Below are 14548 nucleotides of genomic sequence, written 5' to 3'. Positions count from 1 at the left end.
GAATAGCACCACAATATGCTAATCTGTTCATGGCCAAACTGGAAGAGGACTGCATCTCCACTTGCCACACCAAACCACTGGTATATTTCCGTTTCATAGACTCAGGTTTCATGAAGACTATAATACCTTTCATCCCAACATAAACTTGAAACTGAGCTACTCCCACACAAGCAAACTAAAATGTAGACACTACCATTTACATTGAGAGCAAGTGTATTCAGATAAACTAACCTACCTGAAACACAAGTTTGCATCCCAGACATACCAGAAACTCAATCATCTACACCAGATATAATTGTATCTGTTTGGATTCTACAGAGTGATGCAAACAATTTTAGAATCTCAGGAAGGCGTTCATCACCCATGGTACAGTAAAAAAATCAGACTTTCAAATACAGAAATTTATTTTGCCTGAGAAAACCTTCTAAGATATCAGCAGCCACAAAAGAGAGATCAAGTACCATTAGTGGTAACCTACAATCCACAAATGGAAGCCCTACCAAAGATTTTGAGGGACTTAGAAGCAGTCCTACACACCGATGAAAGACTTCGGACAACATTCCCACATCCCCCACCAGGAGGACCCTTCACAGAAAAACAGCAAATGGTACCTCTCCCTGCCAACAAAAAAAATCTAAGACCTGTTCCACAGCACAGATAAAATGCTAATGCTATGCTCACACTTGCACCACAAAATCAATGGCTGTTTTTCATGCAAATCGTCTAACGTGGTGTATGTGAAATGTACAGCTATGTATGTGGGAGAAATGGGCCAAGCTTTACACAAACGGTTTAATTTGCCACAGACATCAACCCCCCAAAATTTGAATATTAATTTAGAAAAAGCCTGAATATAAGACTACCCTATAGGAAAAAAGTTTTATTAGTAAATATCCACACGTAAACTTTTTTTCATATTTAATAGACTATGAGAATTTTTTTTTAATTTTATTTCCTTTTATTTGCCAAATTGCTCCCAGATATGCCCCCATATATCCAGATATCCCCCATTTGCCACTCTGCTTGCCTAATATGCCTTAAACCCCTATATGCCCCCCGACTTACCAATGCATCCCTAGACTTGCCCCATCCGCCAGGATCCCTGGTGTAGAGTGGGGGCAGCCGGTGGATGTCTACACGCTGCGCGTAAACAACCTTTGCTGCTGCTGGCCAGGACTTCCGCCGGTGCTTCTATAGTGGCGCACCAAAAGGTCACGTCACGTCGCCATAGAAGCCTCAGCAGCAGCGGAGGTTGTCTGCGCACATCGTGCAGACGTTCACCGTCTGCCAGAGAGGAGGATCCAGGTCCCCTTAGTCTTATAGTCAGATCTCTATTTGAGGCCTGATTATAAAACATCCTTGAATATAAGACGAGGGGTATTTTTCAGAGCATTTGCGCTGAAAAAACCTCATCTTATAACCGAGCAAATACGGTAGATACATCTGTTGGGCAGCATTTCCGTCAACCTTGACACAGCTCTTAGTACTAATGGGATTGTTCTGCACTCAGAGGAAGAGACAAATATGGGAGGTCAAACTGATATGTCAGTTTAATTCCCTACTCACTAGTCTAATAGAGATTGCGAATTAAATTCCCGAAATAACCTTAAAAATTAATAATCTTCTCACAAACACTGAATTACTACAACCAATTTATTCCTGCTAGCATTTAACACCTTCATGGATCTGGCATGTGTAAAATGGTTTTACTTCCTCCGATACCTATGTGTTTATTTTACCTTTTTGTAAACCTGTGAACAGTGCTTTTGTATTTAGGAAATTTGGTTTTAGCAGTTTTAGGAAGGGACCTAACAGCTTGGTCTTGAAAGCTTGCAATTAACCCAATAAATGGTATCATTGTAAATATACTTTTCTCCTGACAAATTGAATGTCTTCAGCAGAACATCTGTTAAATAACTCTGTATCTCTATGAACCCATCTAAAGTTATTCAGGCCATAAAAGACTCGCCTACATATTTGTTTCCAATTTCAGAAAGCAGCCCTTCTGAGCCCTAAACCCATATTTTTTGTGTTGTGCATGCATATTGATGCATAGTGAATTCAAAGAGTTGAATTAAAAGCTTTCCTGCTAAATTCCCTCTTAATTTGCTTAAAACAAATGAGTGTTAAGGGTGAGCAGTATAAGCAGCTTGAGTCATGATATAGTTGATTATTAAACAACTTCCTACAAATATAGACAAGCTGCTTAACTATAAACTTTTTAGACACGTAATCCATTAGGCCACCACGTTTATTAACTAATTACTTTCTACATTGTAAGCACAATACCAAAATACATTAAAATGAATCACTCATTCAACTTGTCTTTCTAGACACAACTGACAGATGGCAGTAGTGAATGTGGTAATCGGTTCCAAACGGAGATCCTACAGTGTGGTATGGAAATATTCTGCTCAATCAGCCAGAGAGGAGAGAGCCAGTACTCTGAGCTATTAGGTGAGCAGTGCATTTCTTCAGTACCAGGGTGTATAAAAATCATGATTTTTAATATTACCGAATATTTCAAATTAGAGGACATCAGCAGTTTGCAATATTTTACTGTATTGTTATTGATTGCATGGCAGACTATTCAATACAAAGTTACAATATTTGGTAAATAACTACATTCACCCCTATAATTTTATGACTAATGTAACCAAACATACACAACCCCAAAAACTGCAATTTCCCAATGTATATACATATTGCAAATATGTCAAAATAGTTGCATCATTGCTACAGATTAAGTTAACAACAAAAAACTTATGCATATAGTATATAAATGCATATGATGGATATAATATCCAAATGAACCGGAAAACAATTTGTTTAGAAAATTCTTAAGAAACACACATTTTGCAGTTTTTTTTCTATCTCTAAGTGGTTTCTCAATTTTAAATGAAAGAAACTAAATATTTTAAAAAAATATTTCAAATTAGGCTATTGCTCCAGTGGCTGTAAGTAACCAAGCCGTAGCTTTTATTGCATCTACACTGGCATCACTGTCTAAGCCAATATGGAGCTTCCAACAGTATGAGACAACTACTTCATTAAATAAAAACTCTTGAAACATAGGAAAGAGTAGAAAAGACTTGGCACTTTAATGCTTTTTCTTGGCCTAACCATATTGATCAATAAATGTCTTATACAGCATATATAATAATATAATCTTACTTACCTAAAGATTGAGTATGGTTCTAGAGGTCTTCAGAACTTTTGTCTGTCCCGTCTCAGGCCTAACTGCATGTTTCTAGGTGTTTTTCCTATTCTTGATACCAATGCCATCATTTGCTTTCCAAAAGTTATACACTTTGCTTTAATTCCCAACTGTGTGTCTAGGAATACAGTGCAAACAAATATGATTAAAGGCAAAAAAGGGGTTTTAGAGGGAGATCTGAAAAGTGATCTTGCCATTGTAGGAATTGTATGTCACACTTGCCTTGACCTAAAGTAATGACCATCTGAGCGTATTTGTCCTGCTCCTTCTCGGCAAGTTTCATAGTTACAAATGGCTTCTTCCGCTTTTTATTTTTAAAAGGAGGCATGTTACTAGGAATTGGTAGCCTCGTCCACTTGATTTTAAGGGCTGCCATAGGTTCATTGTCATTCCTGGGGTTTTGTGTGTGTAGCTGGGGAGAGTGACAGCGTGTGCTGTTCAGAGGAGGAAGATGTGGAAAAAACAGAGGTCTGGTCTGAACACTAAGCATGTCTGTTGTAATGGTCTGAAGACTAAGCATGTCTGATGTATTGGTCTGAAGACTAAGCATGTCTGACCATTACATGGTCTCTGTAGCCTAGGATGGCAGGTCCAGGGGGTAGATGAGCCTCTTAGGTGATTAGTACCCCCTTGCCAGGGAGTAGCAACTGCACTGGCTCTTCACATTGATTTTTTTGCCCATTAATTTACTAGGTGGGGCATGTTATTGCATGTTGGCTCCGGCATTTGTTTGCTTCCGAACTGAAGACTTTGTAATTGAAACCATTGCTAGTAGTCACTGGTGGTAATAGAATCAAAGCATATATTACCTATAAAAAATGTCTATGTGGTCTTATATGGGAGATCTGTCTAAAAAGAAACCAAAGACCATAAAAATGATTAGTATGTTGTGTGGCAGAGACTGTCCTGGTGCGTGTGTTTCGGTGTCGGTGTGGCAGAGCTTGTCCGGGTTTGTGTATTTGGTCATCTGTTTCCTGGCACTTTACTTACTGTAGGAATAAATTGAACTATTTAATTTTTACTTATCCAGAGATAAAACGCCCTCCTGAATTTTTAATCACTTCAGAGGACAAAACTTTCTAGGCCCAGAAAGGCATTTAATTTTTATTTTTAATGTATATGTTGTATATTTGGGGAGAAGGCATCATCCAGCATGCACCTGATCACATTTTCCTAGTTGGCTGATTATTGTGTATCTATTTAAATATTTGTAAATTATTTTGTAACTTGTAGAGAAATGAAGGAAAGGAAAGAATGCTTATAATTGTATGCTCACTTTGCTTTTATGTAACAAGCGCAACAATTGTTAGTTTGATCTCTTTTGTTAACAATATCTTAACAATATCTTTCTCTTTATTACATTATATTTTGAGACACAGGTACAAGTGATTTCCCTTCCGGCCCAGCCATTGCAAACCTTTCGTATTTCAGCCAAAAACTTCTAGAGAAGATGCACTGGGGGGTCTTTATGACTGATCCCTGTGAGATTCTGATATTCTTCGTCAAGCAAATCACGGCTGTAAGACAACTCTTTTAGTATGAGTCATATGAATTGCTAGTACCCTCTATCCAAAGAACTACCATTATATAGTGCACCTCAAAAGGGAAACTATTGTGGGATCACTGCTCTTAAACACATTTAATTCCTGCCTCCCTCCTATCCTAATTTTGAAATAAATATGTTTTATAGGATTAAGCAAAAATTGCCCTGGTCTGCTACCCCTCACTAACACAGAACCTAGTACGGAGCATAGTCATTGGAAGTATGTACATGTGAAAAAGGATTTCCTGCAGGGGGATGGAACATTCTTTACAGTTCCTTGTATTTTTTAATTGAAGCATTTCATTTGCAATGGGTTTGCAATATTTTTTTTTTTTACTGATAAACTTAAACTGATGTACACCTCTTCAAACATCTGCAACCCCAGTGAGAGATGCTAAAACCCTACCTTCAATACTTGGAGAAATTCAGAATAAATGAATTATTAAATACAGCGATGAACAACACATATGAAAGATAAATAATACCGATTTTACATTTTTGCCTCTTTCTTACTCCACATTCAGTCTCACTATGTCTGTACTCTTGTATGTTGAAAGGTGACACATACAGCCGCTCCTTGTAACAGGGACAGCCTCTTCAGCATGTTGTACGGCTACCTGAATCGCAGCATCCTGTACTGCCTTTCCAGGCCTAGGCACACAGCATCAGAGCTGCTCAGGCTGCTGAAGGTCCTACAACTTCTCTTTTCACGTTGGGATGACATCTTCACCACTTACAACTCTAGCCCCAGCTTTACTGCCTGCCTAATACACTGTCTGCTTCAGATCTACACTGGGAGGTATGTTACTTTGTGTTTATTCTCACTGAGAAAACAAAGAAATGTACACACAGTGTGACAATATACGAGTGACGTTCAAAAAGTTTCCACACTTTTTTTAACTCTATTTATTTCAAAACAAATTACATAAAAAAACAAATTACATCACTTTTCTACATAGTCGTTTGTGATGCAATTTTCATCTTCCTGAGAAAATCATCACCTTCTCGATAACGGGCCATGTGTCGGGAACAAAGTCTAAGCACTTGTACTTATGCTCCCTGTCAGCGGCTTATGGACCCATCTGGCACATATTTTACTTAACTTAAGGCTGTCAATGAATCAGAGCATAGGCAGATCCAACACTCACATTCGGCTTTCCTGCAACCTCTTCAACTTTTATTTTTCTGTAGCTGGACGTCTGGAGCGGTCTGCGTCCACTCATAGACGACTCTACGAGAGAGAACTTTATCCCCATACTGAGCACACATGCGATGATTAATTTGTACTCCCATCGAACCTTCTGCCCACAAAAAGCGTATGACAGAAAGCTGTTCCTCTATAAGTTTTGCAGCCATCTTCACATAGTTCATAAGGTTGAAAAAAGACCAAAGTCCATCAAGTTCAACCTATATACATATTGTGTCCCTACTGTGTTGATCCAGAGGAAGGCAAAAAAACCCTTATGAAGCAGATGCCAATTGCCCCATACCAGGGGGAAAATTCCTTCCCGACTCCAAATATATCAGAATAAATCCCTGGATCAACGTTCTGTCCCTATTAATCTAATATCCATAACTTGTAATATTATTGCTTTCAAGAAACACGTCCAGGCTCCTTTTGAACTCTTTTATTGAGTTTACCATTACCAATTCCTCTGGCAGAGAGTTCCATAATCTCACCGCTCTTACTGTAAAGAACCCCCGTCTGTGCTGGTGTAGAAACCTTCTTTCCTCCAACCGTAGAGGATGTCCCCTTGTTATAGATACAGTCCTGGGTATAAATAGGTCCTGGGAGTGATCTCTGTACTGTCCCCTTATATATTTATACATAGTTATTAAATCCCCCCTAAGCCGTCTTTTTTCCAAACTAAATAACCCTAATTCTGATAATCTTTCTGGGTACTGTATTCCTCCCATTCCCCTTATTACTCTGGTTGCCCGTCTTTGAACCCTCTCCAGCTCCACTATATCTTTCTTGTACACTGGTGCCCAGTACTGTACACAGTATTCCATGTGTGGTCTGACTAGCGACTTGTACAGTGGTAGAATTATTTCCTTGTCGTGGGCATCTATGCCCCTTTTGATGCACCCCATGATTTTATTTGCCTTAGCAGCAGCTGCCTGACACTGGTCGCTACAGGTAAATTTACTGTTAACTAAAACTCCTAAGTCCTTTTCCATGTCAGTCGTCCCCAGTGTTTTCCCATTTAATACATATTCCCAGCCTGGATTTTTCTTCCCCATGTGCATAACCTTACATTTATCTGTGTTGAACCTCATCTGCCACATCCCAGCCCAAGCCTCCAACCTATGCAGATCCATTTGTAATCGTGCACTGTCCTCTATTGTGTTAACCACGTTACAGAGCTTAGTATCGTCTGCAAAGATTGATACTTTACTATACAATCCCTCTACAAGGTCATTAATAAATATATTAAAAAGAATAGGACCCAAAACTGACCCCTGTGGTACCCCACTAGCAACAGTAACCCACTCAGAGTATGCACCATTAATAACCACCCTCTGTTTCCTATCACTGAGCCAGTTACTTACCCACATACACACATTTGCTTTGGAAAAATCAAGATATACGACATCCAGCGATTCACCCCGATCCAGTCTTGAGCTCACCTCCTCATAAAAGCTGATCAGGTTAGTTTGACAGGACCGATCCCTTGTAAACCCATGCTGATATGGAGTCATACACTTATTTTCATTGAGATACTCCAAAATAGCATCTCTTAGGAAACCCTCAAACAGTTTACACACAACAGAAGTTAAACTAACAGGCCTATAATTCCCCGGGTCACTTTTTGTCCCCTTTTTGAATATTGGCACAACATTTGCTATGTGCCAGTCCTGGGGAACAGACCCTGTCACTATAGAGTCCTTGAATATTAGAAATAGGGGTCTGTCTATTACATTACTTAACTCCCTTCACCCCAGGCTGAAAACTCTTATACTAAGCTGCAAGGGCCGCTGTCTTGCCAGACAGCACTAGTCACATGACACGCTAACACACAACCAATTATTACTCCTCCTGCCTTCACCGTTTCCAAAAAAAAATATAAAAATATAAAAGCGCGGAAACTTTTAGAATGTCCCTCGTATAAATAGGGTAACACTGTAGGGGTGATAGAGTTAGAGCAAAACTGTGTTGTTCAAATGTGTATTATGTTTGTTGTTGAAATGGTCAATAGCACACTCCCATTAAAGTATATATTGTGCCAAAGAAACAAAGCAAGACATTTCTTTATGGCATACCACATCAACTGTTACGATAAATAACACTATAAGCCTGTAACATATGTATTATAAGAGAACAATACAGGTAAGAAAACCATGCTTTTTTTTTGTTTTGTTTTTTGGATTATAATCACTTCTTGTGAACTCTTTATTGATTGGAATGTGTAACAGAACGAAGATATGGAGAAAATGATCCAATGCTGTGGGGATTGAGACGTAGTCCAAACAACACCACCAGAACCCAGATACGGAAATGTATTTATTAGTTGCAATAGACACAGCCTACAATTAAGAGCCATAAGGCTTGTCCCCCCTGTCTATTGCAACTAATGAAGTCCTTTTCGTATCCAAATTCTGGTGGTGTTGTCTGCACTATGTTCTGTTTGGCGGTCTCATTCCCCACAACGTTGGATCTTTTTCTCCATATCTTTCTTTTGTATTGTTTTCGGCTTTTGTGGTTTTCACAAAACCAAATGTGTTAAAATCGATTTGCTCTTCTTTCGATCGATCCTAGTCTAGAGTTGTTTCACTTTGTTCATTGTAAGCTTGTGCATTTTAAACTTGGTTTCTATACAAAACTTTTTCATATTTTCATATTCTTGATAACTAATATTCTGTCTCAGTCACCCCCAGGGATTTGGTGTGAAGACCAAGCCTAGGAGACATTCCTGGCAGATGATCTTCCTTTCCGGGGAAGAGGAGCAAATAACAGAATGCCCTCCCATTCAGGAAGGTATGTGTTTTAATTTAGGGAAGTTTATATTTACCAAAGGGTGAGATGGAAGGAGAGTTGTGGGTTTGACCTTCTGAATTCATGTCAGTGAATACCTAAGCCGGTCCTGCATTACATTATATATATATATATATATATATATATCGCCAGCAGATTCTGTACTGCTGTTACAATAAGTGTTATAATATAATTATATAATTACAATATATTTATAATATAATTATAAATATAAGTCACACACAATAACAAACTGGTACAAAAGGAAAAGAGGGCCCTGCTCTTGTGAGCTTACGATTTAGTCTGTGGAAGAGGGGGAAATGAAACAATGGAAGAGGACTGCTTGTATGGGAATGAGTTGATAGGGTCTGGATAATCTGCTAGTTGATCGTTCAGATGGCTTGATTAAGATGATGGCTGAGAGTGTTGGGAAGAAAGGTTGTATGCTTCTTGAAAAAAGTGGGTTTCCAGAGACCTGTTGAAAGGAGCAGCTTCTGCTAGTGTTTCCTTCACATTTGGTGCCCTACCAACAGCGGATGGAGCAGAGGTACGACGGGCTTAAGCGGAGTACACTCAAGGACCTGCTGGAGTCTCAAGAACAACGTGTTAGCAAGAAATCTAAAGCAGGCTTAATCAGTGAGTTAACTGAGGGAGTTCATGCTAGCAGTGTGTCGTCAGGTTCAGAGAGCTCAGATGTTCAGCTGGCCCCCCGATCCTCTCCAAGAAATAATGCTTGGATCATCAGCGAGGCTACTCAGCTAAGGATGACAGCGCTCCAACGGTCCCAGGAGGGGTCTGCATCATCAGCCCTCGTCGCTACTCCAACCAGGAGTTCTCCAGGGACACAGGAGTATTAGCGCAGTAGCGGAGTAGGACAGGGCCTGGCGCAGGGCGACTGCACTCTCCTGGGGGTTGGGCACCTAGTGCAGCCACAAACCAGGGCCCTGGCATAGCAGCAGTCCAGAACAAAGCAGAACTAAACTTGGCTGGATGTGGAATTCCGAACAAAACTTGGATATGTCCAGCAGACACCCTGGAGCAGGCATGAAACATAACGGAACATAGAAATGGGCAAGATGCTGCAGGCTGGGAGTATGGAAGCTAAGCAGAGTATCAACAGAAATGTAGCAAGCAAGGAGGACAGAACAAGGAACAGGGAGACCGAGCAAGGAACATAACCAGACAAGACATACATGATACATGATACAGGGCACAACAAAGGACAGGGAACAGGGCAATGAACACAGGAGATGGAGTGAGGAGCCAGAATCCTCGGACGCTTCTCCTTTAAGCAAGGATAGGACATCTTAACTGGGACATGGGGAGAGGAGAGAGGAACCGAAATCCTCAGATGATTCAGGGAAAGGAGGGCAAAGGTACATAAGAGACAGACAAACATGAATACAGGAGCTAGCCTAGGTCTATGTGATAACAATTGGAGATTCCGTCACATCACGAGCTATCGATCTGTATCATGGGATGGCTGCCAGTCCCCAGGAACACCCCAAAATCAGTGACTTTGTGTTGTGCAGGTATTACTGGCCATAGTGGCCAGACTATGGCTGCATGCTGTTGGGTCAAGGCATTGTTTGCTAATGTGATCATGCTCTTATCCAGATTACACCGTGGGGAGGATGTTATGTTACACCCTTATGGTGTCAATTTTGTTTTTAAAGAAAAAAAAAGAAAGGCTTGTGTGGATTTCTACATGCTTTTGCAATGGGGCACCATGGAAATGTAAATGGCTTACTCAGCTATCATATGCACTAAAGTGCTGGAGTCCCTTTAATGTTATACTTTGTCTGTTGAGATAAAATGTACTTCCATACAAGCAGTGCTTCACCTATTAGGTGCAATTTTTATCAGAACTGTTTCTTACATGCCATTATATGTATTTACCTTAGAGGGTAAAGGTTTAGAAATGCTGTGGTGATGCATAAAGTAAGCATCAGCACAGTACAAGGCATTGACCATAGTGCCAGTGCAGGTCAAAGTTTAAAGTGATACCTTTAATATGCTTTATAACTCTAATGTAATTGAATGTTTAAGGTGTTTTAATCATGCTATGGCTCGGTCCTTAGTTAGTATTTTATATAATTTTCTCTAACACTGGTATTTGGTCTTCAAGTGGAATTCACTTGTTGGCCCATCAGCTATGTGTGCCTCACTTACGCAAATTGAGCCTTATCTTGATTGTTCATATTTACTACCTGCCACTTCTTCTCAGTACACACTCAGGTTCTTCAGGCCATCCAGACTGTGTGGATGCAGCTGGTTGTTCACAGAAGGCATGTATTGGAGGAGCACTACAAGGTGGACCTGTCCACCAAGCAGGGAGAAATCCAAATTACGCAAGTCACCCCAATGTGGGAGGAAATGGCATCAAAATGTTGGCAGCAATACCTGGGTAATAGTTCACTTTGTATATGCATATGCCTATATGTTTTATTTTTTGCTTCACCGTATGCATAAACACTGTTGAGTACCATAATTCTAGTTCCTAGTTTCATCAAAAATGTCATTACTCAAGTTTCAGAGAAAAAGAACCTGAAGATTAAAAGGCAAACATCAACTGTTCTAGAGAACAAGGCTGTCCATGGCTTGCATGAAATAAAGGAGCAAATGACAGACCTCAAACTTAAGGTGAAGTAACACTGTTTGTTTGTTGCTTACTTCTAAGCCGACCATCCTTGAAAAGTTTTACCCTAATTAGAGTGCCCTTCACAAAGATTTGAGGCTTTAATAGTGAGTACACAATTTGCCTGTGGTGGTGTCCTACAATCATTATTCCTGCATTGTGCCAGCCTAAAGCCAGCTATGTCTGAAGCTTTAATAAACTAGGAAGTGGGCCTGTGCCAGCAATTATGTTGGAGAATAGTTTCCTGCAAATAATGAATAACAAGAGTGGAAGCAAATGGATCTGGTGAAAACTGTTTTACTAGACAATAGATGACAATTTAAAGTAAATCGTTTATAGCATTTTTTTTTACATTTAAATCTAAATATTGGTAAAGGCCACTAAAGTAGGAGTTAAGTGCTCAGTGTCAATGTTCTTGTCTTAAAAAGCTCACAATCAATTTCAATTTAGATTTAAGACTTTTGGTTTCCGGGGCAGCACCTATTTGAATGAAAGAAGCAATCCCTCCTTCATGTTTGGCTTGTGACAGATCAATCAATACAGCAAAGTCTACAATTAGCCTGTGTCACGTTAACCCTTTAAGGCTGAGGACTCATGGGGGTATGTTTGAGTTGGGGAGGTGGGCACTGTTGCATTTCTGGGGAGGCTCATTGGGGGGCACAGGGTGACCGAGAAACCCTGCCTGGTCTGCTGAAACCAGGCTCCCATGGACAAGTCGGCTATGGGGGCTCTACAAGCCAGGAAATGCTCTATGCGCCTGACCGGGACCTAGCCGCAAATTCATGGAACTGTGCGCCGGCTAGGAACCGCAGCCGCCGACAATTGGAACAGCGTCGCTACGGGTGCCCTTTGCCCCACCACATTGCTCTTTTGAGGATACATTAAGCTTGTGATGAGCAACACTCGGTGGTGGTTACAGAGAGGGAGCTCGTTCGGGAACCCTGGTTTTATTACTAATCTTTAGAAGTGGGGATTACCCAGCCGAGGCTATGGAACTCTGGCCCGGCTTCCGTGCGGGCTCTTCCCTGGGATGTTTAACGATGCTGTCGCACCAGGTCCCGACGTTAGATCACGTTGATTTTTGGATCATAAAATCTTCGGACCCTGAGCTCTCCATTGGTGCCCCGGGATCGATGCCGATCACTCGGGATTACCCCGAAATAGTGACTCTTTGTCGGGTAGGCATTGCTGGCCATAGAACTGTATGGTGGCGCCGGGCTGTCTGGTGGTTGATGGGATTATACCTTTAATCCTATCATGTTTTTATATATGTGTGCTGTCCTCAATAAAGAGAGTTCTGTTTTACCCCTACACTAAGTCTCGGCTAGTGCTTGTGGGAATAAGAAGGGTTAATCCCTTAAGCAATTAAGCTTTGAGAGGAAAGGAAGATCTCTATTGCGGAGCTACTCAGTGCGGGTACGGGTCTCTGTCACAGCCTGTTTATTCCTGCTGCTTGTCCAACTGTCCATTCCACGATAAGGCAAGCCTGCCAGTGGCTTGCAGGGACAAATTCATTATGGAGCAAAAGGTGTAATTGCGCCAGGACCCCTGGTGGCAAGGGGCCTCCACTCGCTGCTTACATGCTGCAGTGCAAATTATTTGAGCAGGAATATGGTTATGGTGGGTAGTGTGGGGACCCAGAAAGGGCACACTAGGTGCACTAAAAATCAATTCAGATTTTGGGGTGCTGACCAAAATGTATGTACAACAAAGCAAAGAATCATAGCAAATACTATGTAAAACCCCATATCTGAGCCATAAATATTGCTTTATTAGGATAGGACCAAAATTGGGGTACTTTGATGTAGTGACGAGCTAATCATTGAATTTTATAGCCATATAGTTTGACTTTTAAATTGTATTTGCTGAGTGTACACTGACTCCTTGCTTTGTTGTATGTACATATTGTTCTTTCCAGCAGCACACCAAAATCTGAATTGATAGATTTGCTTCGCTTTTTGTACTTTGTGTGTGTGTGTGTGTGTGTGTGTGTTAGGATCTAAAAGGGTCCCAAATGGGATTTCTAGTTATGGTGCACTGCTCTCTTCTAGGGAAAAAAATGTTAATGAGTAAAAAAAAATGAAAGTGTAAAAAAACACAAAAATAACCTACAACAGTATGTATATAATCAAGCACATTTGCATGCCTTCTCCATTGGCAGTAGAATGGTTCATACTGAACGCTCAGTGACTTTAAACGTGGCACTACCATAGGATGCCACCTTTGCCACAAGTCAGTTTGTGATATAGGTAGCCTGCTAGATCTACTCTGGTCTACTGTAAGTGCTATTATTGTGAAGCCTTAGAAATAACAACGACTTAACCACTAAGCTGTAGACCAGGAATACTTAGGGAGCGTGGCTGCCAGGTGCTGAAGCACATAGAGTATAAAAATTGCCAGTCCTCTGTATCATCACACACACTAAGGAGTTCCAACCTGCTTCTGGAAGCAACATTAGCACAAACTGTGAGTCTGGAGCTTTATGAAATGGGTTTCCATAGCTGAGCAGCTGCATACAAGCTGAAGATCACTATCCTCGATGCCAAGCTTTAGTTGGAGTTGTGTAAAGCACACCGCTACTGGACTCTGGAGCATAGTGCCTACCTGAATGCATAGTGCCTAGAGTAAAGTTTAGTGGAGGAGGGAAAATAATATGGGGCTTTTTTCAGTGTTTGGGATAGACCTAATGTTTCCAGTGAAGGGTAACATTAATGCTATGGCATAAAAAGAAATTTTAGAGACAAAGCTACGTCCATGGATTAGTAAGCCGATTGTGAGCTAGGCCTTCTTGTCCAACGTCAGTTCCGACCTCACAAATATTCTTTTGGATTAAAAGGTACAAATTCCCCCGGACACACTCCAAAATCCTTGAACTCATGCTATAAAGGTTAACAATATACTGTTTTGACCCGAATATAGGCCGCACTTTCCCCCCCCACTTTAGGTCTTTAAAGTGGGGATGCAGCCTATATTCGGGGTTTATCGCAGAGATGCGTAGTACATATCGCTCAACGCCCGGGACATGCAGTTCCGGGCGGGTGGTTTTTTTTTTCTTTTTTATTTAGCCCTGCTGCGGGTAAGCAGCAGGGTTAGGATCCAGATCCCCCGCAGTGCTGCAGGGGACCTGGATCCTCCTCTCCGGCAGCCATGGACGTCTGCGCGATGTGCATAGAC

The 14548-nt window shown here is 41.0% G+C and overlaps 1 protein-coding gene across 1 annotated transcript in view; it reads left to right on the top strand.

Moving 5' to 3' along the window:
- Positions 1 to 14548, top strand: part of WDFY4 (WDFY family member 4) — a 171677-nt gene that overhangs the window by 89359 nt on the left and 67770 nt on the right. The window contains exons 27-32 of the mRNA XM_089500353.1: positions 2334 to 2457; positions 4597 to 4736; positions 5318 to 5559; positions 8630 to 8739; positions 10964 to 11143; positions 11234 to 11379. Of these exons, the coding sequence (XP_089356479.1) occupies positions 2334 to 2457; positions 4597 to 4736; positions 5318 to 5559; positions 8630 to 8739; positions 10964 to 11143; positions 11234 to 11379 (942 nt within the window). The remainder of the gene's footprint in view (positions 1 to 2333; positions 2458 to 4596; positions 4737 to 5317; positions 5560 to 8629; positions 8740 to 10963; positions 11144 to 11233; positions 11380 to 14548) is intronic.

The sequence above is a fragment of the Sceloporus occidentalis genome, unplaced genomic scaffold (genome assembly GCF_023333645.1).
Source record: "Sceloporus occidentalis isolate IW3139 unplaced genomic scaffold, rSceOcc1.0.p SCAF_152, whole genome shotgun sequence".
NCBI lineage: Eukaryota > Metazoa > Chordata > Lepidosauria > Squamata > Phrynosomatidae > Sceloporus > Sceloporus occidentalis.
The sequence above is the reverse complement of the archived record's forward strand: the minus strand, read 5'-3'. Positions and strand labels throughout refer to the sequence as shown.